The 26774-nt window shown below is 45.2% G+C and overlaps 1 protein-coding gene across 1 annotated transcript; it reads left to right on the top strand.

The window, feature by feature from the left end:
- The first annotated feature begins 1509 nt into the window (after window positions 1-1509).
- LOC144139798 (uncharacterized) lies at window positions 1510-26573 on the top strand. Its single transcript, XM_077672053.1, has 4 exons — window positions 1510-1543; window positions 15613-15826; window positions 18036-18130; window positions 26497-26573. Exons 2-4 carry the CDS (start codon window positions 15693-15695, stop codon window positions 26571-26573), a joined length of 306 nt encoding a protein of 101 aa, XP_077528179.1. The 5' UTR covers window positions 1510-1543; window positions 15613-15692.
- The last annotated feature ends 201 nt before the right edge of the window (window positions 26574-26774 follow it).

The following is a 26774-nucleotide window of genomic DNA, read 5'->3' as shown; positions in this document are numbered from 1 at the left end:
ACGTTTATGACGTCGTGTATATACTGGGCCTTGAAACGGGCGCTTGTGGAGAACCCTCTGGATTATTCTGCCCTGTAGGAGTTCTCTAACGTGCGCGGGTATACTAAAGCATGAGTGTTCGCACATTTTATTATGTAGCACAAATGGCCGAGTACCGCCCCAGGCAGAAGCAGTAACGCCATGTACTTCTATTAAAAATGCAGAATTCGCGAAAGTTCTGAATTTAATCGTTAGAATAGCGTAAATGGAGATAATTGGTCGAACGAAATATTGAAAAACTAAAAAATAACTAAAATATTTAAAAATACAGGAAATATCAAAACTATGCCGCATGGCATTTCCACAATAATGTAGATTTCGCGAGAGTTTTACCTGTGATTGTTATAATTGCATAAAAGGAGATAATCGGTCAAACAAAATTTTGAAAAGTTATAAAAACAAGAAAAATATAAAATGATTACGGGAAAGTGCGAACCGTCTACCACCCTGCATTTCCACAATAAAGAACATTTTGCGGAAGTTCCAAATGTATTCATGAGAATAACGTGACTCGAGATAATTGGTCGAACAAAATTTTGAGAAGCAAAAACATAACAAAATATAGAAAATTACTTATAATGTCAAAATGTATACAGCATGGCATTTCCAAAATAAATCGATTTCACAAAAGTTGCACATGTAATTGTTGTAATGGTATCAATGGGGATAATTGGTGGAACAAAACTTTTAAAACTAAAAAAGAAGAAAAAATAAAATATTTACGGGAAATGGCGAACGGGATTTCTGCATTTCAATGCAACATCCATTTCCTTGCATTATGGTGGAAATGCAAAACCCTGCATTTCCACCCTAATGCAAATTTTGGAAAAGTTCCAAATTTAATCGTTGCAATAAAGCAAATGAGATAGTTGGTCAGACAAAATTTGAAAAACCTCCAAAAGATAAACAATATTAAAAAAAAATTACAGAAAATGTCAAAACATATATTGTATGGCATTTCCACAAAAGTGACAACTTCTCACGTTTCACCAGAAATTCTTATAATAGTGTAAATCGAGATAGATTGAGGAAAAAAAACCACAAATTTGGCTAGAAAAAATGACACTCCAGACAGGCGGCATAAGAATGCTACGCGTTAGTAGACAATTCCTTGAATTTATGCAGAATTTTGTTTCCAAGAAAACAACCAAAAGCGGCCGCGATTGAACCCAAGTGTAGGGACTCAGCAGCACAACTCCTTAGCCACCCAGACACCACGGCTGGCATCTTTCTCACATCACTTGCACGGAAGCTCACAGAAACCAGATAATTTCAATGCATCTGTAAAAGTCAAAATAATTGACGTGCTTCTTAAATATACCTTGGCTAAACAAACACCTTTTGAGGGATAAAAATGGACCCGTACTTTTCGGCTTCCCTCTCAGTCCCAATTAAGCATTTTTTAGTAAATCTAAACATTTTACTTGACAGCATTTTCTAATTTTCGGACGTATTTATCTTGCAGGCAAGCGTCGGTCTTCTCCCCCGCGCCGTACGGGCTGCAGTAAGTATTCTCATATTTGTAGAGTGTAGCCAATCGGGGCATGATGGCTTTGTGTTACAAAGCTAAGGGGATCCCCCGGCCTGGGTCCACATGTCGTGAAAATGAACCTACCGACAATTTTTAGGCAAACTAATGCAACAGTGCTTCTAATTTTAAAGCATGATACTGTTCCATTGCAATATTAACAGGTAGTTTTTGTAATAGGCTAGTTCATATCATAACAACTTGCAGATGACGTTTCTTATAAGGTCTTGAGAGGTGAGGCAAGATTGCAATAATTCATCATCAAGGCCTTATTTTCGAGCGTCGTTTGTTTATACAGCAGCCACGCCCTCAAAGCGTTAAATAACACTTAATAAGCGATCAAGGGAAGCGGAAACTGTTTTAAAAGCAGTTGGCGCTGTACAGAAACTGCTGTAAGTGCAACATTTTCTCAATAAAATTTGCCAGAGAAACGACTGGTAATTTATCTATAAGCAACCAACTATGTGCCTGGAATGGCATGTAAAATTGTGTGAAAAAGCTTCTGGAGGGGGACTCACGCCGAAATATAGTGGTAAAGGGCTTAAGAGCCCAGCCCGAAACATCATTGCTACCTGCAAACGCCGGTGCATGCCAAACCCATGACTCTTCGGAGGGAGCACCGATAGGACAAGAACAGACGCCGCTACGCAGGCGCAGTGCTGGCCTTAACTTCATAACCTTTGTTTTCTCTTAGGCATAGTCTACCTGCATCCTTCCTCCTTTTAATACCCACGTTGCCGCTGCATCCGCCTCCGGTTTCAGACGGGTAAACGCCGCAGTAGTGGTTTCCCGTCGGCGTGTATGACGCAATTCCTCAAACGCAGTTCTGGCGACCACTGCAGCTGAACTTAGCTCAAGTCGACGAAAATCCCAGAATAAGCGTAGTTATATTGTACGGTTGAAACGTAGTCTCCTTGGAGAACAAGTGAGGCGTTTTTTCAATGAGCCAAATCGAACTGAAGTGGCTTTAAAAAAACAGCGGAAGTCCGTTACCGGACCTAAATGCAACACTGTCAAAGGTATTATACGGTGTGCTATACCTCTCGGCAAGGGAAATTTCAAGGACACGAGAAGGTAAAAATTACCCCTTGCGAGTTTCATGGGTATTGGGGTTAAAAGTAGGAATTTGGCTCGTATTGATATACTCAAGTTGATGCCGCATTCTTATGAAAACTTTATTTAAATTCAGTTTAAATAGTGCTCCGATGAATGCATGGCGAAAAAGACTTTAATCAAACGCGACAGTGCTTCAATATAGAAAAACTTTGCATGCAGAGCTCGCGAGTCCTCTTGCAGAAGTAGCGGCACTTTTGGAAAACCTCCATAGCATAACTTTTTTTCCCAACGCCTGAAGACACTCACGAAGTTGGGACTGCCTTGCGACCAATCTCCAAAATCTTTGGTTGGGGCCAAAAGAACGGGCAAATCTCCAAAATGCTTCAAGAAGGCTACTTACTTTTTTTTTACCTATACATCTATTGTAGGAAGCTAGGCGTCTTGGCCAGGCTAACCTCACCAGTATCATTAAAGACTATTCTCTCTCTCTATCAATAAAGTGGGCCGTACCCACAGCGGGCCGGGGAAGAGATTTGCATGGGCTTGTAAGTGGCAGCTATTTAGTTATAACTACGAAAGTATATAAGGGTGTAAAAATTAACATAACCATATTTACTCCGTGCGGTCGGTCAGACGAGGTGACCTAATTGTTTCAAATCTTCCAGTTTCAGTTCGTTCAGATCTTCTGCCGTTTACTTTGTTTTCGACTTCTGAGAACAGATCTTTCGCTGATTTCCGAATTGCCTTCTGAATTCACAATAGGCCGGCTCAGTAGACCGAAAAAAACCCATCTGAATACATACACTAACCAGTCCAAACAGTTCAGCCAGAACAAACTCCCATCGGGCAAATGGATCGGGCTTATTTTCTATACGGGCTACGATATTCGTCAACGTTTGGAGGCCATTATATCATGTATTTTTTACTACTTCTTTTGTAGGTGCAAGTTGACGACTTTATTGCCACTGCAGTTTTGCTTACGTATTTTCGGTTAGTTGATTTGGCTCATTTCAAAAGAGACGCCTCTAATTGTTTCTTCTCTGATCAGATTTTTCGGTGACTACAATAGCAGGGTTGTTTAGGAGCCTGATTCTGCACACTCGTTAGCAATAGTTGACCGTGTGTGCAAAGGAGCCACCAGAGGCAGACTGCCATTTCTGAGACTACACGGCAATTAGCTGCCGTGAACGGAAGCTTCTCTTATGGCTCGTAAAACTGCGGCATTAAAATAAGGGCTTTCCAAACGTCGTTAAAACATGCTTCGTGCCAAAATTCTGAAGTGCTGACTCTGCCTGGCATTGCGCTTGGAGTCAATAAAAATTTAAGCGAGAGCCTGCTAAGCTGAATGTATTGATATTTGGAGAACAACGCCATCTCACAACACCAAAGCTGGGCCGCACATCACCGCTGCGGCCATGGGAATCATCTTGGAGGGGACAGAGGATTACGATGAACGGAAATTAGCTATCATGTGGCACTAGGTGCCATATCGTTGGCAGCCCTGAACGACCAAGTCAGGTGCGGGGGCCAGCTGAAACTGCACTGCAATTATCCTTGTTCGAACGAACGCACTCAGCTGCATGTATGTATGTATGTGGTCCTCCTGTCCATCGGTCGTTTCTGGAGCAGGTGATGACGCAAGTACCAGTGGCCCTGGGTGTTGCAGATAAAGTCGACAGCTTTAGGGTTGATAGCGCCGCAAAAAACTCACCCTCTGACAATGATGGCTTGGAGAATACACACCCCAGAACAGTGGCGGTGCAAGGCCAAGAAGAATGAATTGGGGTGCTTGAAACCTCGTCGCACAAGTGGGCTTGTGGATGGCAAAGTGTATGGTGTCGAGAGGGCATGAATAATTGACCTTGGCTTGGAATGTCGAATGGAGCATGGGTTGCTATAGTGGACAGAAGACGTAATATGGTTTATATTAATGATTTACCCAGCTGTGTTTCTTCCCATGTACATTTATACGCAGACGACTGCGTTATTTATCGCGAAATTCATAATGATCAAGGCAGATTTATGCTGCAACAAGATTTAAATAACATTACGTCTTGGTGCGAAAAGTGGAAGATGAAATTAAATTCAGATAAATGTAAGGTAATGCACGTCTCACGCCAGAATGAGGATGCCCCAATATATAGAAATAGACTACAGGACATTTACTTGGAAAACGTAACGTCTTACCGTTATCTTGGCGTACACATAACTTCTACATTATCATGAAACCTCCACATTGAGACAATAACTTGTAGCGCAAACCGAACGCTTGGTTACCTGCGGAGGAATTTCAATAAAGCCCCTGTTTCTTTAAAATTGCTTTTTATAGAACACTAGTACGTCCAAAACTTGAGTATGCCGCAGCCATATGGGATCCCAGTTACGCTAATCTCCAGCAAACAATATAAATAGTACAAAATAACGCCTGTCGCTTTATCCTCTCTAATTTCAACCGCACTGCTAGAGTCACATTCATGAAGTCCACACTATCTTTACCTTGTTTATCTCTTCATCGGAAGGTTTTTCGCCTTAGCCTCTTTTTAAAGATTTATAATCATGCTTCCATTAAAAACGAACTTATTTTGATGCCTGCCTACCGCTCTTCTCGTGTAGATCATCAACATAAAGTTTCGCTAACACAATGTCGCACGAATGCCTTTTTTCATTCATTTCTTCCAAATACTTCCAAAGATTGGAATCATCTTTCCTGTGACATCGCCCAGATATCGGACTTTTCTCTGTTTCGAAAAACTTTATGTGCCTTCTTTTTGGGCGATGATGCCGCCTGATTTATTAATTGTTGGGGTTTTGATACTTGTGCATGTGCGTGGTTTTTGCAGTGTTTTGTTGTTTCTGTTGGTTTACTTTTGAATACTGCTACCAAATCGTTGACAAAATCAGTCACGATTTTTTTTGTATGTTTTTGCCACATTTGTGTCAACTGTATTTTCTGTAACCCACTCCCCTTTACAATGCGAAAGCGATTGAGGGTGTGTCAAATAAATATATAAATACATAAAATATGGTTGTGGGCTCCTCTGGGCTTGGTTGCCAAACGCTGCTCCCATAACCTGAACGACTGTGCCTACTTTGTCTTGAGATAGAGTCGAACCTTTTATGTGACACCCCATTTTCCTAACCATAACCTCGAATAGCGGGAGACTTTCATGTCCAGAGCACACCCTGCCTAACAGGTAGTGCTGACAGATAGAACAGAATTTGGGAAGACGGCATTCGAACTTCTTGACTCAGCAACCACCCGTAGGCACAAACACACTAAATAAAAGTTTTACTCTACTTTTCCTCTCTCTCGCCACCTCTCTGCATTCACGACGGGGAGAAAGGAAGCTGCGAGCCAGGATAAGGATAACTGTGGTACCGAGGGAGGACACAGGACACGTGCCAAGGAAGATGACTTTGATTTAATTCTAAGTGGGCCACAACAAGCTAGCCGATTTGTATGTACTGACCAGTACTTCGTCGTCGTCGGTGGTGAATCCCCCTGGCGTGACGTGCTACTGCCCTCTCCTCTTTCTTCTAGTAAACCCAATGTACCTAGCTGACTACCCACATAACCCCGAAAGATTTGCGCTACCATAGAGCTTTCAAAACATGTTAGTGACCATGCGAAGCAAGAGGAAACGATTTCGTATAACGTATTTATGGTTGTACACCCCTTCCTAATTTAATGACACCAGATGACTGGATCATAAAGATCGGTTACAACTCGAATATTCGAGCCTCTGCAGTCAGCACTTCACCAAGAGTTGGTCATTTAATTGAAAATATTTGTCATGAATCGTCTACTACAGAGCGAAGCCAATCACTCGCAACGTCATGCGAGAAACTAGTCCGGCAGCCGAGAAACTTGTCCGGCAGTCCGGCTGTTGTGGGATAGTCTTCGCGCCGCTCGAGGCCTATTTGCTCAGGGAAAGATGCGCCCAAGGTGGCGTTGTCTCGCTTCCATTGCGGGGACGTTGCACGAGCATGTTGGGACGTGTCGCACTACTGGTTGTACGGGTTTATGCGTCGCGTACAATAGAGTGTAAATAGAGTGCGGGGGCGAATAGGGGGAAAATCAGGATGGAATATGAAGGATGGGTGCTGAGTGGTGAGACTGCTCAACAACGAAATGAACGAAAGCAGCCAACTCGACTAGACTGTGGAAGTGATCAATTGCGATAACTTCGAAGGGAAAAACGCCGAACCCGATTAAGAAGTCCTGATTCAAAGCTCGGTGTATGAAAACTTCTTAAGTCCAACAAAAATGTGCATTGACTTTGTCCTCAGGTGAGCAAAAAAGGCGGATGATACGGTAATGCATGACCAACGATGCACTAACCAACTTTCAAGTAGGGTGTAGAGACAAAAACCTGTATGGAGATTGTTCAATCCAAAAAGTTGGGTCCGTCTGCATGTCTGCGTCCATCAATTCAGCCACCGTGCCGTAAGTTGCCTGAATTGTGGAAAGAGTAACTCATACTGCTCAACCTTTTCCAACACTACTTCATCTGCCACCCTACATTACATTTGTCCACAGTTTTGAGAACAAAGAAAACTGCACATTTGAGACAATACTTTAGTTCGTAAATCTTACAGGGCAGAGTTCTATAAGAAAAGTAGGCAAGGACCAGATATTTGCCAGGGCACATTCAGAAAATGCGCTAAAAAAAACTTTTGGCTCAAGAAGACAAAACTATCTCCCGCTCATACATACATTTTGCATCGGAATTCTATTCCAATAGTAGCAAAGAGTTTCAATGAATGGCTCATGAGCAGGACAACAATGAAAATTGGAATCGATTTGAGTAGCCCTCCACGACTTTTTTGGTAAAATGGGCGGATGGGGCGGAGAAGAAAGTAATTGGTGGGTGGGGCCGAGAAGACAGCCTTTCGGTGTAGCGGGCGGTGCACAACTATCGGCTTTCGACGATATTTGCGCGAAGAGAGAAGGCACACGACACAATTCGTTAAGTATGTGTGCACACGAGCTTGGAAAATCACAAAATACGTAACGTCAAGCATTGCGCTCAGGCTGAATATTATGAACTATCAACGTGTGCACACCTGCACACACGCATCTGGGAGTAAGGTTACGCTACCACCTCCAACTCCAGCGTTCAGGCGATTTACATCTCCTATATTTACAGCAGTGAAAAAGTAGCTCAGAATGGTTCACAATAACTTCTGTTTTGGCGTCTATTTTTCCTTGCACCTATATAGGTACGTATCCTGCTCAGAGAAAAAAGGAACGTTTTAGAGCTGACTCCGAATACTGAAGAAGGCAGTAAGAAATAAAAATGATCCAACCTGACCAAATTAAAATTCACATGATTCCAAATAGCTTGAGTGTGCATGCTATGACTTGGGATAATGCACTGGCTTGAGTCGGCGAAACCCCGGTTCTGTATAGAAAAAATTCAGGAGAGCGCCAGTGCACTCAGAAAAAAACGAAACTGTAGTTATGAAACTACGTTTCATCATGGCTCTACCCTGTTATGGTAATGAGATTGCGAGTAATTACGGTTACTTGTGGCAGAAAGCCGGAACTCGGTAGTTTTAGAATAGCCGAAATATGAAAAGGGTTAACACTGTCATGATCAATCTTACATTCCAATAGCACTTTTATAGTGGTGCGCACATATTTCTAATAATGCCTTTCTTGGGCTTGCTTTATTGCTCCCTGTCGTGCGGCTGCAACCACGACGCTGAGCGAGCTGTGTTTTCCGCGTTATTACTGCTGGTTGAATACATTAGGGTAGCTAAAACTTGTGGAAATAAACTGTATTACCTCATTCCGCTTTCAAAATTGACGTTAATCCCAAAAAAGACGCATAAATACCCGCGCGCACATTAATTTTTTCGTTACAGATTTGGAAATGGTGATTGTTGATAACTGATATACCTAAGATGCATACCCAAGTCATGAGACGTAGTAAATGCGCCATGAACGAGAAAAGAAGCTGGATCCTTTAAAAACCAAGTGGTCTGTCCCGACAACACGAACACCAACTTTACCTGTGACTCCACATACGTAATCGGGGTATTAAATAAAGCATATCCAATAGAGGCGGCTCCCTAGGTATTTTCTTTTCACGCCGCATATAGTCTTCTTTCGGAACTGGCGGCAACAAACGAAAGCCACCGCCCAGAAACAATACTGTGTAACTGTAACAAAAACCCTCGTTTTCTTTTGTTGTATTGCGTTCATTATAACGTACCATTCACAAGCTATTTTCACGTAGTCAAAGACGACGCAGTTGTCTTCAAGGAAAACAAGTTTATTCAAGTGAACTTGTGCTCCCCTAACAATTCAAAGAATACACAGGTGGCGAAGCAGCAGTCAACAAAGTGACGTGTACAGACGAGATCCGGCGATTCGAATGCCGCGGCGTCTGCTCTTCAGGCTTTTATCTTTCGACTCGAGTGTTTCTGGAGCCGTAGATTTACAACCAGAACATTGTAGATCAAACACGATTATTCTGGGGCTAGTGACGTTAGGGTGAAACAGTGCTTATCGGAATGAGATATCCCGCGCGGTATAAAATTAAAGAATGCAAGACGCGCTTTGCTTGGGACACAGATAACGCAGCCGAGCGTGGCCGGGGAATCAATAAACCAACGCATACATGGTTAGCGGCATTACCCCCCCTCTAAGAGTGCATCGACCCGATGCTACAATAAAAGACAGTCCGAAAAAACAACAAAAAAAGTCCGCCATCTTGCAATGTAAGATTTCAAGCGAACCACGTGGACGACTTCGGGCCGCATGCGTGGTCGTGATGTTTCGGAATCACCATAGGGGATTACCTCGTACGTAAGTTGACGAACACGTCGTAGAATCTGGTAGGGTCCGCGTCGTCGGTAGAGTCCGCGTCGTCGGATGGGAGTCCAAACCCAAACACGATACCCTGGGTGGTACTCGGCATCTCGGTGTCGGAGGTTGTAGCGCCTGGCATCCACCAGCTGCTGGTATGTTGAACGTACTCGAGTGAGCTGGCGGGCCTCCTCCACACGCTGAAGGTATCCTTGGACGTCGGTCGTCGTCTTCTACATGCGGAAGCATGGCGTAAAGCATCGTAGTCGGCCGTCTTCCGTAGACGAGCTCGAACGGCGTCATCTGTGTAGTTTCCTGGATAGCCGTGTTGTATGCAAACGTGACATACGGGAGCACTTTGTCCCAAGTCTTATGTTCAACGTCTGTGTACATTGACAGCATATCCGCGATCGTTTTGTTCAGACGTTCCGTTAGTCCGCTCGTTTGGGGGTTGTACGCAGACCTTCTTAGGTGATCTGTGTTGCTGCAGCGTAATATTCCTTGCATCAGCTCCGCCGTAAACGCCGTTCCCCGGTCCGTGATGAGGACTTCCGGGGCTCTATGTCGCAGCATAACTTGGCTTATGAAGAACGTTGCGACTTGTATGCAGTTCCCCTCGGAAGAGCGGTGGTCTCTGCGTAGCGCGTCATGTACTCTGTCGCTACGACATTCCACTTCTTCTCGGATCGGGATGGTAATTCGAATCTGTTGGAAGGGCCTTGATGGGATGGCGATAGGCTGCAGAAAGAAGTCCGGCCGGTCTCGTCGGTGGCGTTTTTCGTCGCTGGCAGTCACAGCAGCTTCGGACGTAGTGGGTGACGTCGAATGTAAGGCGGGGCCACTAGTACCTCGCCTTGATTTTTCCAGTAATGCGAGCTGTGCCGAGATATCCGAAAGACGGGTCGTCATGGCACGCTTCCAAAATTTCGTCACGAAGATCTGCCGGGATGACAAGAAGGTAATTCGCTCTCGTTCCGGGGCCGAAATTCTTCTTCACTAGAACGGAGTTTTTCAGGCCGAATGCTGGTAGGTTGCGTTTGAATGTCTTAGTCACGGCGACGTCGAATCCTTCGAGGTAGTCGATTATGAAGCGTGCTTCGGGGTCGGCACGCTGATGGGCGGCTACGTCGCTCTCCGTCACGACTCAAAAGAATGCCCTGTCTTCATCAGAGTCTTGTGGGGGTGGGTCGACGGGAGCTCGGGACAGGCAGTCCGTGTCGGGGTGTTTTCTGCCGGATTTATAGGCAATTGTAACGTCAAACTCTTGCATGCACAATCTCCACTGCCCAAGACGCCCAGAGCGGTCCTTCAAATTTGCGATCCAACACAGCGCATAGTTGTCTGGAACAGCCTTGAAAGGCCTACAATACACGTATGGGCGAAAATTTGAAATAGCCCACATAATAGCGAGGAACTGTTTTTCAGACGCTGAGTAGTTTTTCTCCTCGTTCGACAGACCACGGCTGCAAAGGCGATTACTTTTTCGGAACCGCTTTGTTTTTGGACGAGGACGGCACCCAAGCCTATATCACTGGCGTCCGTTTGCATTTATGTTTCGGCGTCTTTGTCGAAATGAGCGAGCACGGGTGGGCTTTGCAGACGTTTTTGCAGCTCGCAGAATGATTCTTCTTGCTCGTCTTCACAACTAAAAGGGGTTCTATGTTTCGTCAAGCCTGTCAGTGGCTCTGCAATGCGTGCGAAATTTGTGACAAAGCGCCGGTAGTATGCGCACAATCCGAGAAATTTTCGCACGCCCTTCTTGTCTTTCAGCCTTAGTAAGTTCGCAATGGCTGAAGTTTTTGCCGGGTCAGATAGGACTCCTGTGGCGTTGACGACGTGGCCCAAAAACTTCAGCTTTTTGTACCCGAAACGGCACTTTTCAGGCTTCAGCATCAATCCCGACGTACGAATAGCCTCGAGTACAGACTCCAACCTCGCAAGGTGTTTGTAGAAAGTCCGGGTGAATACCACAACGTCGTCGAGATATACGAGGCAGGTGTGCCACTTAAGGCCAGCTAGCACAGTGTCCACGACTCTTTGAAACGTTGCTGGCGCCGTACACAGCCCGAACTGCATTACCTTGAACTTGTATAGGCCTTTCGGGGTTATAAATGCGGTCTTCTCTCGTCTCTCTCTTCCACTTCAATTTGCCAGTAGCCAGTCTTCAGGTCCATCGATGAGAAATACGTGGCATAGCAGAGGCAGTCAAGGGCATCGTCAATTCGTGGCAGGGGGTACGCGTCTTTTTTGTCGATTCTGTTCAGTCGCCGGTAGTCAACGCAAAACCTTAATGTGCTGTCTTTTTTCTTCACTAGTACGACCGGCGCTGCCGAGGGGCATTTCGACGGCTGTATAATGTCGTCGCTGAGAATGTGGTCGAGTGGAGTCGGGATTGCTTCCCGCTCGTGCGAAGAGACGCGGTACGGTGACTGCCGATTAGGACGGGCTACATCTTCGGTTATTATTCGGTGATTGGCTAGAGGTGTCTGACGTAGTTTTGAGTTCGACGAAAAACACTCGCTGTAGCGACGCAGGAAAGCCTATCATTTGTTCAGTTGTTTTTGCGGTAGCGCCAGATTGAAGTCGAAGGGATGCGGAAGCGTGAAGGTGTCTTCGCGTGTGCGTTCAAAGTCGGCGACCGCGATCACGTCACTAGCTTCTTGTGTTTCTTCGAGGAACGCAATTGCCACGCCCTTGTTTGAATGCTGGTACCCCTTGGTGAAATTAGCGACCAAAACGTGGGATTGGTGTGCCCTGAGGCGCGCAATTTCTCTTGCGACAGAGACACCGCTTTCAAGAAGCAATCTTGGATTACTCTCTACGATAGCGTCGATGTCAGGAGTAGTATTTTCACAGGAGACCGTGATCATCAAGCTTGCGCGGGGTTGCAGGGTTACATGACCAGCGGCAATCCTTACAGCAGCACGATGTGCGGGGTTCGGTTGCGGCGTCATGGAGTGATCAGAGGAAAATGTTATTGACTTGCTCTGCAGATCGATTACTGCACCGTTGTCCATAAAAAAGTCCATTCCAAAGATTACGTCATAGGAGCAGTTGGGCAAAACGACGAACGGAGAAGGGTAGGTGGTGCCGTCTATGGTTACGCGTGATGTGCACGTTCCACTTGGCATCACGAGGCGGCCACCTGTTGTGCGAATGTGCGGACCATCGCATCTGATCGAAACTTTCTTCAGCTTAGACGCGAATGATCCGCTCATGACTGAGTAGTTGGCTCCCGTGTCTATGAGGGCAACTACATCAAAGCCGTCGATGGACAAATGGACGTCAGACGCCGCCTTCCTCGAGTTCCGGGAGCGTCGTGGCGTTGTATCTCGGCTTGTATGGCTTGACGGTTTGTTACTATGCGTCGTCGTTATCCTCGTTTTCTCAATGGCAGGCTTGGTCATGTCGGATACGCATCGCGCCGTGTCGTCGTTGTCGTGTAGGGAGTCACGTCAGGGTTCGGTCGAGTCATTGGGCTGAGGGCATGTCGTGAATAATGGTCTTTGGCGAGTCGTTGCGTCGTTGGAGGATTTTCATGTTTCCGCCGTCGTGCAACTTTACCTCCAGACGTAGCTGCGTTTAGTTTCCCCCACGTGGGCTTGGGAACTCCCACGCGTGAAGTCTGCATTGCTTCGACTGCTTGACGATCGGTGTGGGTAGGGTGACGACGAACGGTTGAAGCGTGCTGGACCTCGGTTGGTGTTGGACAGGGAAGCTTCAATTTCAGTAGGGTGCTGGTCGGGCCGGGGGCGTAATGCGCGGACGGAGAACCCTCGTAAACCGAGCCTCTTGCACTGGCAGCGACGGTAGACGTGGTCGGCCTCTCCGCAGTGGTAACACAGCGGGCGATTATCTGGCGTTCGCCACACGTAGGTCTTCCTCGGGGCGGAGGGTTGCACCGCAGGTGGTCGGGCCGGCGACAGGGTACGACGGTATGGAGCTTCGGGGCGATAGGGTGCATGTGGGCGAGGTCGACGCACACCAGCCGCGTAGGCAATGGCATGCGGCTCGCGATGTGCTTCTGGCGTTGTTGAAGTTCCCAGCGCTTGCTGCTCTTCTTCCCTAATGACGTCGGTAAGGGAAGCGACCTGGGGTTGCGGCAGCGTTGGGAGAAATTTCCGCAGCTCTTTCCTCACTACTGCGCGGACAGTATCGCGTAGGCTGTCTGCCGGGATTCGAGTTCTGTCAACGTAATTCGCATTGGCCGCGCCAACAAAGTTGCGGTCATATTGCTTAGCACGCATTTCGAGGGCATTCTCAATTGTGCTGGCTTGGGTCACGAATTCGGGGATGGTTTTGGGCGGATTGCGGACAGGTCCAGCAAACACCACTTCCTTCACACCGTGCATTAAGAAGCGTAACTTCTTTTCTTCGGCCATGCAAGGGTCAGCACGCCTGAAAAGTCTCTTCATGTCTTCGACGAACACAACAATTCCTTCCTTAGCGTGTTGTGTCCGCGTCTGCAGCAACACTTCGGCCGCTCTTTTTGCACAACCGTGATGAACGTCGTTAAAAATTGTGTTCAGAATTCATTCCAAGATTCTAGGGAGCTTTTATTGTTCTCGAACCAGATCCGTGCTGAATCTTCACGCTTGAAGAACACTTGTCTCAGTGTCTCCGCGTCGTTCCATCGGTTAAACAGCCTGACCCGTTTGACTTGCTGCAAAGTCTTCGGGATCCTCCAAAGGTTACCCATGGAATGATGGGTGCTCCCTGGGTTGCTGAAGAACGAGGGCAGGATTGGTAGCGCTGGTCATGGTGCCTGCGTTGATCATGGTGGTGGTCACGACGTATTCTTTCTTCACTTTATCCGGAAGCAGTTCAAACTGCGGCAGAAGTCCTTGCTGTAGGCGCTGACACGAGTTTGGCTTGCTTGTCGGCTTGACGAGGGCTTAGGGTGCATGTACCCCGCACCTCCACCAGATGTCACGAAGTCAAAGACGACGCAGTTGTCTTCAAGGAAAACAAGTTTATTGCAGCGAACTTGTGCTCCCCTAACAACTCAAATAATACATAGGTGGCGAAGCAGCAAACAACAAAGTGACGTGTGCAGGCGAGCGCCGGCGATTCAACTTCCCCGCCGTGTGCTCTGCAGGCTTTTATCTTTCGGCGCGAGTGTTTCTAGAACCGTTGATTTACATCCAGAAAACTGCAGATCAAACACAATTATTCTGGCCTAGTGACGTTAGGGCGAAACAGTCTGCTTATCTGAATGAGATAGCCCGTGCGGCATAAAAATAAAGAATGGAAGACGCGCTTCGCTTGATATACAGGCAACAGAGCCTAGCGTGGCCGGGCAATAAATAAGAAAAGCCATACATGGTTCGGGGCACTATGTAGAAGTAGTGGTTTGAGTGACGTCACTATTTAATTTGGCAAATCACTTTACCTCTAAGTTTTTTTAAATATGGCAGTTTTCGATGAACCAATGTCTTTTATTTTTTAAGACTCCAATGAAGCAGAGTGAGCTACAAAGGATAGTTCTAATTAATTGAACAAATCTGGGTTTTCGTTCATGTACCGTTTAATATGGTGGTTTGGAACGGTGTGTAACTTTCTTGCTTGGAATGGTGTGTATCTTTGGTTGTGACCATATGGTAATTGCACACACCGGGGTATTCGCTACCCAACTACTAGGCGCAAGGCTTAACACTCCAAACATGCGGGAATCTTCAGGGGATTTTGTTCTTGGTCATAAATATGCGTGGAGCCTTTCTACACAATCTTCGCTAAAAATAGTCAATGACTGGGCTTCTCTACAAAGCGAAGTTTAAGCGCAACCTTTGACAGAAGGTTAGAACATGAATTGCGCTTTTACTAATGTCGTGCTAGGGAACTTTAAATGGCTAAAATACACGTGACATTACAAATGCTGAAGTTTTATCAGGGTGCTAGTTTATAAAAAGCTTGTATAACATTTTTTATTACGTTACACGTTACATTACGGAGGCAAGTAATGCACTCGGACAGCACAGGGCCTGAGCGCGTGGAGGTCAATGATGGAGGTCTTCTCCTCACTGATATCTGAAGAGTTTGGTGATGATGCTGTCGATGATGATTTTGTTGTATGATCGTATTTCGTGCAGCACGCTCCAGAGCACCGTGACAGAAAGAAAAAGTTCTAAATTAACTTACAGTTGACGGTACCTACTTCCCGCATTTTTTGCAGCCTTGGGCACAACCGGGAACTTCAGTTACTGCATTCACGAGAAGAGAAAGTTCTCCAGGGCTGGTGCCTACAACTTCTGCATGATGCGTGGCCTGGCGCTTCTTCGAGGCAGCACCCTGAGGAAATGGCACAACCTGTACAATCCTGTTTTGCCGGAGAACCTGCGTGACAATGATCGAAACGTTATCTGGGAAGCAGGCTTTGATAAGGAAAGGTAAGGATGCCCTCCTTTTGTTGTCTACCGGAAGAACGACTTGCCGCCTCTTTTCGGCCTTCCATGGCCCCCAAAAAACACTAAACTCTCATTTAACGGTCACGCGCCCGACACTAAAGCCACAAAAGTTCTCATTTACCTTTCTCACTGTTGGGATGTGGCTTCAAAGTAACAATACTTACGATTGACTTTTCGGCTTTTCTAGTTACTATAGTGGAGTTTCTAAGATGACAAAAACGCATATTCCAGCAAACACATACCTATTTTCCAAACGTAACTTCCAACCTAGCTCGACTCAGGCATTTCAGTAAGGATAAATCCAGATGGCTTACGTTTGGACGTGTTTCTGACTACAAAGTCAGGATTAACCGTCCTTTGCAAGAACCTGGTAATATAAAACACCAAGAAGATTACGGTAGGGCATTTTGCCGAAGGAACATACATAATCTTAGCAAATGTGGTATTCAAAACTATCATGTGCGGGAGCGGCTATCGGTATATCGCCAACAGTTTGCACTGCTTTTAGTCTATAGCCACCAGGCTACGAGGTGTGGAGTATCACGAGTGGAGCTTACTGTATATTAAGCAGAGAATATCCCTCAAAAGTACCTTCCTCAAATATTGTGTAGAGACGTACATAAGCTTACGTCCGTGTTTTCGAATGGTAGACAGCTGGGCTTCGCACCTTCTTAAGTTACTCCAGTTGCACTCTAAGCCATGTACTGAATACTAGAAGGCTAGTAAAGGATGGGTGGAAAGCCCGAAGTTTGCTCGAATTGGAGAATGGCACATGCGGTTCTGGGTGCTTGCGAAGTTCTTGCAACACCTTGGGAACTTTTGCGCGTGAGGTCCGGAGCGACACAATCTGTTTCGATAGGCTACGCAGTGCGCCACAATGGAAAGTGAAGGCTAAAAGCTTTAATTTTGGACAACCGGTGTATCTGAAGTGCACACCAAATACTTTTAAGATTGAAACGCGTTTTTTACTTAAGCGTAAATAAAAAAGAGTGGTCTTAGTTGTGTTAAGGAAGCTCGAGGATCAAGTTTTCGGTTACCCCAAGGTTTTAGGTTAGGAAAGAGGGCAGGGGAAATGGCTGCCCTCGCAGTGTGATGATTGAACTTATACACCTAGCGAAGTTTAACACTGGACGAAGAACGAAAAGACGAAACATACGCTAAATCACCTTCCATAAAACCAATCAATGACACATGTAATCCTACTTTACATATCCTCCACATCTGGATGGCGGGCTGGTAATATAATTAAGAATTCGTGATGTTGAACACGTTTACATGTCGCTCTAAGAACGAAAAGGTATGGTTTGTTTGTTTAGCAAACACTACGAGTCACTGTGTCCTATGAAAGTCAGGTTAATAGCTGTACTCAGCTTTTTACTTGCCCTGAAGCGCACGCACAGGCGGCGTAGACGAGACGGCATATAATACGAGACTGATCGACCATGGGCCGGCGAAGCAGCCCTAAGACTACACATAGTCACGTGGTACCGCACTGGCGAACATCAGAGGTAACGCAGCTGCGACGCCACTCGACTGACAATTAGGCGATGAGACGTCTCACACTTGCCCCACGTGAACTCCCGCGACTCAGAGCCATTGTGACGCGATTAATGATCTTGGCAGGCATAGGGTTGTAGAGCTATCTCCAATAGTGTTGGTTTCCCGTGAGGGAAATCTAGCTATCCATATCTAACAAGCCTAGTAAGTGTATTTTGAACAACAAGAGCGTAGATTTGCAAGGGCAGTAATAAGTCACCCAACTGCAGTTTTTGGCTGAAACCTTTCGTAACATACGGGCCTGCTTTTGAGATAGAAATAACTAAGCAGACAACAAAATGGGTAATTGACATTACTGAGTATCTCTCGCAATAAGGCAGACAAGTGAGCTACAAAGCAAGAAATCAAGCGCAATGACTTCAACTGGAATGGTTTGGAGATGGAGATGGAGCCTGGAATGGAAATAATGCTCTCGTGAAAGCTACTTCATCCGATGTTTGTCCAAGCAAAAATACCTGAAGATAGACTAACTGAGAATTCTTAACCCTTTTCACCGCCAGCCATTGACACAGGAAGTTTTGTATAGGTTATTGTGCTGCTTTAGAAAGCTAAATTTTTCTGCCTTATCCAGTGCGTGGTGGAAAAAAATGGCAGCTCACGTTTTATACCTCTCCTCGTTATTCCGCATTTTTAGGAACACGAAACCGGGATATTGCAATGCTACTAGCCTGGCCAAGATGACGCCGGAAACACAGAGTTTTCCGTGCTCTCATCAACTTGGATACATCTGTAAGTTCTTGGAGATGTTATTGCAGCCTCATTGGGAGGGAATGGGAATGGCGGCAAAACACTTTCGAATAAGACCACAAGAGAGAGCGATGGCATCCACTTAAGACTGTCTGTGAATTGGAAGACTATTGTAGAAAGAACCGATTGCTTGCGAATTCCACCTCTTCCCTTTGTATCCTAGGCCATTTTAGCTCTACCAAACATCTTCGCGTGCCTAAAGCAGATGTAGATTTAAAATGTTTAATGCCTCGCAAAAAATAAAGGTTTTTTCCGCGGAATTTTTTGAGGCCCACCTGTTTATTAGCTGTGCGTGAGGCGTCGCACCTTGGTCCTTGCACCAAACAAAAGAGGTATTGGCGACATCACAAGAAGTAACATGGAATTGTCATTTTGCGAGAAGGGGTACTGTACTACACTACGCCGTAGTTTAAAGTAAAAAACAACTCGGTATCAACAATTCAGCCGTGCGTGACGAGAGGATCAACAAGTTGAAGCGGTTGGGATCTGCTATACGTAAATTAACTAGAACCCGTGACGCGGAGACGTATCAATAAAATAACAAAAAAGTGGTGAATACGACTTTGTGCATTATTCCATACGGAAGCATTTTTAAGTGCTTCATTGCCCGAAGTGTTATAGGGGCTCTAATGTACGCTGCGGTTGCTCAGAAACCTTATGCGCGAAGTCTTCACGAGAAAATTCGATACCCACGTTCGTCGGGAGCACATACGCCGAACGAAGAAACTTGCATCGGTGGAATTTGTATTCACGCCCTGCCACTCATAGGTTACGCCAAATAGTACTACACTGGGAGGAATTTGTTCAATGCATTCCACTATTTGTAAAGGGTTATAATATTCACTTAACACAATACGACCTAAGAATAGAAAAGGGCCAGTAAAGGCAACAATACGTAAGAGTAAGAACTGTTTATTGCAGTGTGATATGCTATCGTAAACTAAACCAACGGTCACCTTCAGTGTATCGCGTGAATACACCCACAGAAGGAGTATTACGATGCACTCTGATTTCTTTGCGTCATTAGACGAAATAATAACAATAAAAATATGCGAATAATAGAAACAAAGTAGACGGACTGATTACAGTCATTCAATAGCATTTTATTATTACTGGAGAAGGAGAAGGAGGAAAAGAGAAAAATTATTACAGCGCAAGTTTCAGTTCCGGGTGGCCTTCGTAGTGCAAATAGGCGCTAGCCTCGCAGGGGCTCTTGGCAGAGACGCAAGGTTAACCTGCGTTAAAAGCATTGCAAAAGGACACATGAACTGCTTCATGTGCGTACGAATCGTTCGAATGGTAAAGGCATCTCGAGCCTGTAACTCTACCGGCTGGTAAAAGAGTAGAAGCTTTTAGGCTGCGGGTACCCCTTTTATGATTATCTTTCCACCGTACCGCCACCTCTCTAACTCTTCCAAGTTCAAAAGTTCAAACTACTGTCACTGGAGGAGGTTTTGGATTATCGGCACTCTTTTCTCCTATTGTTCTGCGCCACCGCCTTGATGGGCAGTTTGCATTGCGTGATATTTGCTTACACTGGGACAGTTCATGGACGCCGCCATTTTGTTGTTTGTGCGGTTTAGTCTGTTAAAGCTAGTAGACTTAGCTTGTATTCCCTGCTCTGTGGCTGTGCGCACCTGAAGTGGTTCCGCCCCAGATTGAAATATGATGCTTATAGCAGCATTTCAGCAGCAAAAATGTTTCCCTAGATGCCGTTTTTCCGCATCTTCTGCAGTTTTGTTCAGAAACGACCCAGTGGAAGGTAGCGGCGAGGTCGTAGAAGCGGCGATTTGGAAACGGTGACTAACACCAAAACTGCCTGTATTGATAACTCGCTTTCTTAGTAGCGTACTCTGAGACTTTGTCGAGTGGCTTTGGTTTAGGCAATAAAAATTTCAATGTACAGTCCTTAACACATGCGCTTTTTTTCAGCAGCTATCGTTAAAGATATGTTATAGTAATATAATTTCTCTAATGTTGGGCATTTTGTATTTTAGTAATTTTCTATTTTGTACCACGAAAATTATCTGTTCGAAGCAGTAATATCAGCACTAAAATGCACGGCTCAAAAGCGGCGAAAACTTAACTTTTGAAAGTCCTCTGTGAAAATGTTATTGTTATCTGGCAGGAGGGAACTACTCGCTGGTGGCAATGAAAAGAAACAGCGGAATGAAGGTGGCGCTATAAATATTGAGGCTGCGAGAACGGCACCTAAACCGGCAGTAGCTAGCCACAGAGGGACCGCTATGGCGAGCCTTTTCTCTGGCGCCTCGTAACATGCTCATCTTTGTAACTCGCGTGGGGTTTACGATATGGAATAATATTACTGCATTGCAGAACATCTCAACCCCCTCCCCCCCCAGTTTTCATTCCGGGGCCGTCGATTTACTCGGCGCCACTCCGGGTATCATCCTCACCGCCTCTGACACCTCTTGAACAAATATTTTCTCTTAGTCTCCACCGGTGCCCCTTGGGCAAGTTGCGTAGTCGGCAGCTAACGGCGGTAGTACGGTTATGAGTTGATTTCAGAATATAAACACAGACGGGCGCAAAAAATGCACTGACGATTACTACACTCCCTGATATGAAATCTGTGCGCCGCGCGAGCTGCAGTCTTCTCGGTGACGACCAATTTCTGCTGCATCTCAAGAAGTGTTCGCAGGATCACCGAACTTATGGTGGCGTGCGATACTCTGCTGCTACCTTGCAGTGCACCGCCGCCGCCGGCCAGCAGGTTGTACATCGTGGTTGAACCTTTTGTTGTGGGTGGCTAATATTCATTCTGTAAAAAACCGAAAAATATCGAACGCTTATTTATCTACAGAAATGACGCCTGTTTTTTTTTGGTATATCTATCAAGGCGCACAATAAAAAGCCTAAAATAGCGGCACGTGACGTTCGCTTTCTTACTGTCCAATTTCTTGTTTTACCATTCGTCTTCTTTTTTTTCGGGGGAGGGGTTATGTGCATATCGAATAGCAGAAAGTTGTTAGAAACTCATGTGTCAATTCAGTCTAAGCGCAACTACTTAGCAGTAAACATGTGCAACCTGTGTGAATTTGTTTTTTGTACTTTTCTTGAACGTTAAGCATCAGAAAGAAAAACACGCAAGAATAACCGGCACACGTTACTGTCGATTACAATTTGTGCACTTTTAAGTCAGAAATCTTATTCGTAACAGGGACCACCTAATTTTTGTATGCCAGCTTAAATAGAAATTCGCGCAGCTGGCCCATGTTTACTCCAGGCTAGTTGCCCACAGACATTCATTGAAAACTGAAATTGTAATGTCAGTCTACTTTTTATAAGGTTTGGCAACCCCTCGCCAAAAGAGACTTTCCATGTTAGAACATCAAATCGGTCATCCAGGAAGCAAATTCAACGTTCCGCAATTGGCAGGTCTTTTTAGGCGTTTCAAGAAGTCCCAAAGTGAAAATGGCGTCCAGATGTGACTGAAGCCGTGCTCGGTTTTCTGCATTTTTAACACCGTGAACACTCCAACCCATGCCATAAAATAAACCTCTGTCTAACGTCCACGTTTTGACCAAGTGGGTATTAGTATGTAGCTAAAATTACACAGCTTTTACACCTCCTGGCACTGAGAGTGTCCACACTCAGAGTTCAACAAAATCTCCTTCTTCCACTTTACACAAGTTGCGGTACTTCGTCTCAGGGAAAAAACGTTCGCTTTGGTGCGATGACAATATTTTACAAACCACAGTTGATTCAAATGCGATAGGAAACCGCGTCATTGTAAAACGACAAGACAAACCAACTTCCGTCATAAAGTGGCCGACCCAGTAACGTGTACCATCATCTGACATCAATCCCCAGTTGGGCAAAACACATCATACCCGAAACTGTAAAAAGGAACGTATATATAGGTCAACCTGATTCCCAAAGAAACAAAAACGCCTTAAACAACATGCTATAAAAAAGAGGAGGGAGCCACATACATGCCCACAGAAGTTTTCTAAAGGAAAGAATTCTACCAGTTCAGTAATAAATTGACTGCCTTACAACGACACCAGAGATGCGGTGAAATATTGGCAAATGTAGTAGAGAACGAAACAGATCCTGCAATATATACCAAGCTTTCGTCATTAAAAATACAATACAAAAGTGTTCTCAGAGTAAAGGTAGACGGTCTAAGACCCTCCGATTTTCCAGTCGGCGCCCCCAAGGCCTGGACTCTTTCGCTTTAATATTTTAAATATTTCAGTAATTTCATAAAGATACTCCGAAATACGTAGGGCAGTTTATTTGACCGGGAAATGCTATTCAAGAATATGTTGGCTACCGACAAATCGCGGTGCCGTAGTCTTGGAACTTTTTCAAAAAGGTTCGTTGTGCTGCTAGTCATATAGAGTATTCATGAGTAATGCTCAGTGAAATAAAACCACTTTCTCGAATATCAGAAAGAAAGAAATTTCATCGCCATTGTGCCGTTTCTTTTGCACCGCAAGATTCAACGCACATTTTTTACCCAAGAAGCCTCTCGAGGATTTCTGTACGCCAGGGCCTAAGGCAAATCGCGAACAGGAGTAAGGAAGTGCACAGCGTGACGCACATATGCACGCAAGTCCCCCTGGATAGGTGAAGTGCCCATTAATATCTATTAGGTCATACATTGGTGGCAGGCCAATTTTGCCCTGTCTAGAATTCTTTGCTCCACTCTGATGTGTTCTAGTATTTGAAAGGTACATCACGACGCACCTTGTCGAACTCCTTCCTAAAATGTATCTGCAACCTGGCAACCTGTTCAGAATGTTTTCGACCTATTTAGAAGATACTTTGTGCCACCTGGATGTTAATGTATATGATTCGTCCCCTGATTCCTCATGTTTGATTGAGGCCATCAAGTGTCTTCAGGGCACATTGGAACCTCTTCGCCAAATGTTTACGAATACATTGTAGTCTCTGTCACATAATGTGAATTTCCTGCAACCCGTTACTTTAGCAAGCACTTCTGTGTTAGCTTTCTTAGCTAAAATTAGCCTCTCTTTTCTGTCGGCAAGCCTGTCGGCTATCGAGAAAGTGGTGGGGAGTGCCCCTTTTTGGAGGCTTCCCTTAGGATTTTGGGCAGGACATTTGTCGAACCAGATTTACAGTTGTGTGAAAGGCCAATCTTAGCCTATAAGTGTCTACGAGACATTCCAACTCTTCCGATATGTACTCATCGAGACAGGGAAGCAGCTTAACAAGGACCTTTGGAATTTGTTCCGAGGGGGGGGGGATGTTGTCAAACCAGCTGTGATAATATTTTGCAAAACCCTCTCGAAGTTTATATGGCTCCTGCATTTTAACAACATTCAAGAAGAGAAGTATTAAATGATTATTTCACGAGCCCCTGTGTTACTGTTAGGGCACGCGCCAGGTGATTGCGTCCCTAGTCCAGGATGATCTGGCCTTGGCTGGCAGTCCAGGCCCTCTGCACCAGTATGCGCTGGGTCCCAGGGCCTGGAATGTTCAGGCAGGCCACCTACTGTTCGTAAGAGGAAGAAACGCTGGTGGGTAGGCCTGGGGTTTGTCCGCACTTCCATTCTTGGATGGTGTGCCGGGCAAGGAACAAAAATTACAGGTGGTCGGGTATATGAGGTAATCCTACCAAGTAAGCACTCGGTATTCATAATGGAAGCGTAGCAGGAGATCCCTGCGTTTTGTGGCTACCAGGGAAGCCGCCCTTGCTAGGCCGCACTGCATGGCGGGAGAGGAACGGAAAATTTGATACGGCTGCCCTGCTGCAGACAAATGACCCCGTTTTAAACAGCGCCATTTACACGGGAACTACTGTTGATAGGCAGTGCTGTATTCCAGAATATGAGTGGTTATGCTGAACATTACCGACAACTTTAGCGTGACTGCAGGCACACCAGGGGAAGTGAGTCTGTGTGTGATGAGGTGAATACTTTGTAATGAGTGGTAATACTTTATGTGCTATTTGTGTGATATGGCTTCTTTAAGATTGTGTTAAGGTCACCAAAAGGGTGGCCGGGGTTCGGTTTGGGCTGGGTCAGGCTTCTGTTGGGGTGGATTGGGTGTGCCTTTCGGTTGATTGGGGGTGGGTTTGAATATCGAGAACTCCGTGCTACAGACGCCGAGTTCACGAAGCTGGTTTGCCGCGGGTGATAGCGCGCCCTAATGCGGTCCACTTTTAGTGAGGTTTAAATGGCTTAGGACGAAATGATCGTGCACTGCCGGTCATCGAGAACTTTCAGCGGCAAGTTCGGAAATATATGTGAACTACCGCAGCCGTGTCTCCGACTAAGGGAGAGCGACCGCCACCTGTGGTGTTTCACCAGCCTTGCACCACTAGTTCAGCAGCACCATTTTTTTAGATTTGGCTTGGTTCTACTAAATTTCCTCAAGCTTAGCACACTTCCCTCCTCTCCTCTTTCCTAGATGTTTCGAGGATATGCCCATTCTACATTTTGATCAGTTCTTAAAAAATTTTTAAATTTCGTATTTCTGCATGTTCATTTTTTTATTCCGTCGGCCACTTATCTTCCATGACGTGATATTAACGAATATATGTGTTAGTTCGGCGAGGTAAATATTTTTGGAAATGTAGGTAGGTTCACGATTGAAGTATTTATGCTAGTGTTTATTAGTATTTCTCTGGTATTTACGGGGCTCTCTTAATTCAGCATAAGGTAATTCGTTGAGATGTTTACCATTCAAACTTTTTTATTTTGTACAAATATTTTTGTAAGATTTTTATTATTTTATTGCTTCTATTTTTGGGGTTTTGCAACATTCTATTCAACAAATTATTCCTTTTTACTGCAATATAATACGTTGATGCGTTATCGTTGCAAGTATTGCCTTTATGGTAAATGCAGCACAATACGCTGCCAGTGTTGTGGATATATATTATAATGCCCCACGTTAGAAAAATAAACACCGTACCACCCTGCGTGATATTTGCTGAAACCGCAGAGCTGTGGGATTTGTTTACAATTACTCCGTTTAACTTGGGCCTTTTTTGATGCACCATATGACAGTTGTCTTAATCGCTGTCATACAACTTGTCTCGGAAATATTCGTGTAAAACAAGTTACCACCATTTTCTGTAACCATGCGTCCAGCATAGATGGGCATGTGTTAAAAAAAGAGTAATTCTGTAGCATTTCAAACTCCATAATGAACCTATTACGACAAGGAAATCAAACTTGGTGTAATGGTACCGCAGTCTTAGCGGCTAATTGTGACCTAAATATTTTTATACTTCTCACAACACAACAGCCAGAGCCGCTTGCTGTAATCATATTCTCTGTGTAAATAGCATGCTTCACTGCCTGGAGAGGCAATCTGGCAAAGCCAGCTTACAAAGACCCATCTTACACAAATTTTTAACAATCGGCTCTAATTCAGAATTTAACGCTTCTCTGCGAAGACATGTTTTAAAGAAAATATCAGCCGTCACCTATCCAGATCCGAAGGCATTAGGAGCTTGACATGGCTTTTATATTTATATATAATCTGAACCGTTTTTTCGGGGCGGAAAAAACTGCTCTCGGTGGAGCATAGAACAATACAAGATGAAACTTTTGTAAAACTCAGCCCTGAAAAAGCACCGCTGTTAAATAACTCTGGTTATCCGGGACAGGGGTGCAGAGGATGCTTGTCCAATCCTGTGAAACGGTAAACAATTTCATTGGGAAATCCATGTCAGAACATATTGCCAAACCGCGCTTCCCGAAACCCTTAAAGGACAAGCTTGTCGTTTCGTCCGAATTTCCTTTGGCCAAAACTTTAGATTTCCCCGCCGTTGTTGTGTATGTTCTCGAGCCCGCTGCCGTAGTCGTGTTTTCTTGGCAGATCGACTTCATTGGAGTGGACCAATAGCGGCGTAATCATGCCGCAGGTGGGGTTAAACTGGCGAGAAATGGCAGTGCACAGGGCACAAACTGCTGTGTTCCTTCTCCGGAGTGAGGGAATACATGGGATTGGCTGTTTTAGGTCGGGATGTTGCACGCCATTTGTGGTAGAGGGTATTTCCACGCCGCCAGCTGCGTTCGAGCAGAGCTTTCCGTCCGCCAGGTATCCGCCAGTGAGGCAATGAGGCTGCCTTTTGGAGTATTATGCCCACGCAACATTGACGGCGCCGCGAGTGAGCCAATACAACCATCGTTTGAAAAAAAGGACGGTCGTTACCCGTGTCGCCAAAAAGCCAAATACTGTCAACAACATACCCAACAAACAAAACGGCTGTCAATTTATATTGGGTCCCTATCATTAAGCAACGTTCACTTCCTGGAGGAAGAAGCTTACTCCTTGCTAAGTGCCGGTTGCAAATGGGTATTCTACTCCTCGGATACCTCTAAAGTTCTTCCCTCATGTTGCAGGTCGGAAACAAAATCTTCCACATTGTACCGACCAGAGGAAATTAGCCAAACATTTCACTGGCAAGTACTTCCTTTAAACGTTCTTTTTTGCTTGGCCCAACTTGGTACGAATGTGACCATGTACAACTTGTATACTCGTGTCTGTCTTATCACTCCGCATCACAGCAGCCGGATGGAAATTTCCCATAAGCCGTCAGCGAATCTGCATTAGCCAACAGCAGTTCACGTACAATGTCAGCGTCGAGTTTTGCAAAAAACGCAACATGACTCTACTATCC

The sequence above is a fragment of the Haemaphysalis longicornis genome, unplaced genomic scaffold, assembly GCF_048455015.1.
Source record: "Haemaphysalis longicornis isolate Haplotype H1 unplaced genomic scaffold, Haemaphysalis longicornis Haplotype H1 scaffold_5, whole genome shotgun sequence".
Classification (NCBI taxonomy): domain Eukaryota; kingdom Metazoa; phylum Arthropoda; class Arachnida; order Ixodida; family Ixodidae; genus Haemaphysalis; species Haemaphysalis longicornis.
The sequence above is the reverse complement of the archived record's forward strand: the minus strand, read 5'-3'. Positions and strand labels throughout refer to the sequence as shown.

Excerpts from the sequence above, each read along its gene's own strand:
- LOC144139798 (XM_077672053.1), top strand. The coding sequence starts at position 15,693 with ATGATGCGTGGCCTGGCGCTTCTTCGAGGCAGCACCCTGAGGAAATGG. Across the intron at positions 15,827-18,035 it reads GCAGGCTTTGATAAGGAAAG|GAACACGAAACCGGGATATT; the intron begins GTAAGGATGCCC and ends CCGCATTTTTAG. Across the intron at positions 18,131-26,496 it reads TCATCAACTTGGATACATCT|GTCGGAAACAAAATCTTCCA; the intron begins GTAAGTTCTTGG and ends CTCATGTTGCAG.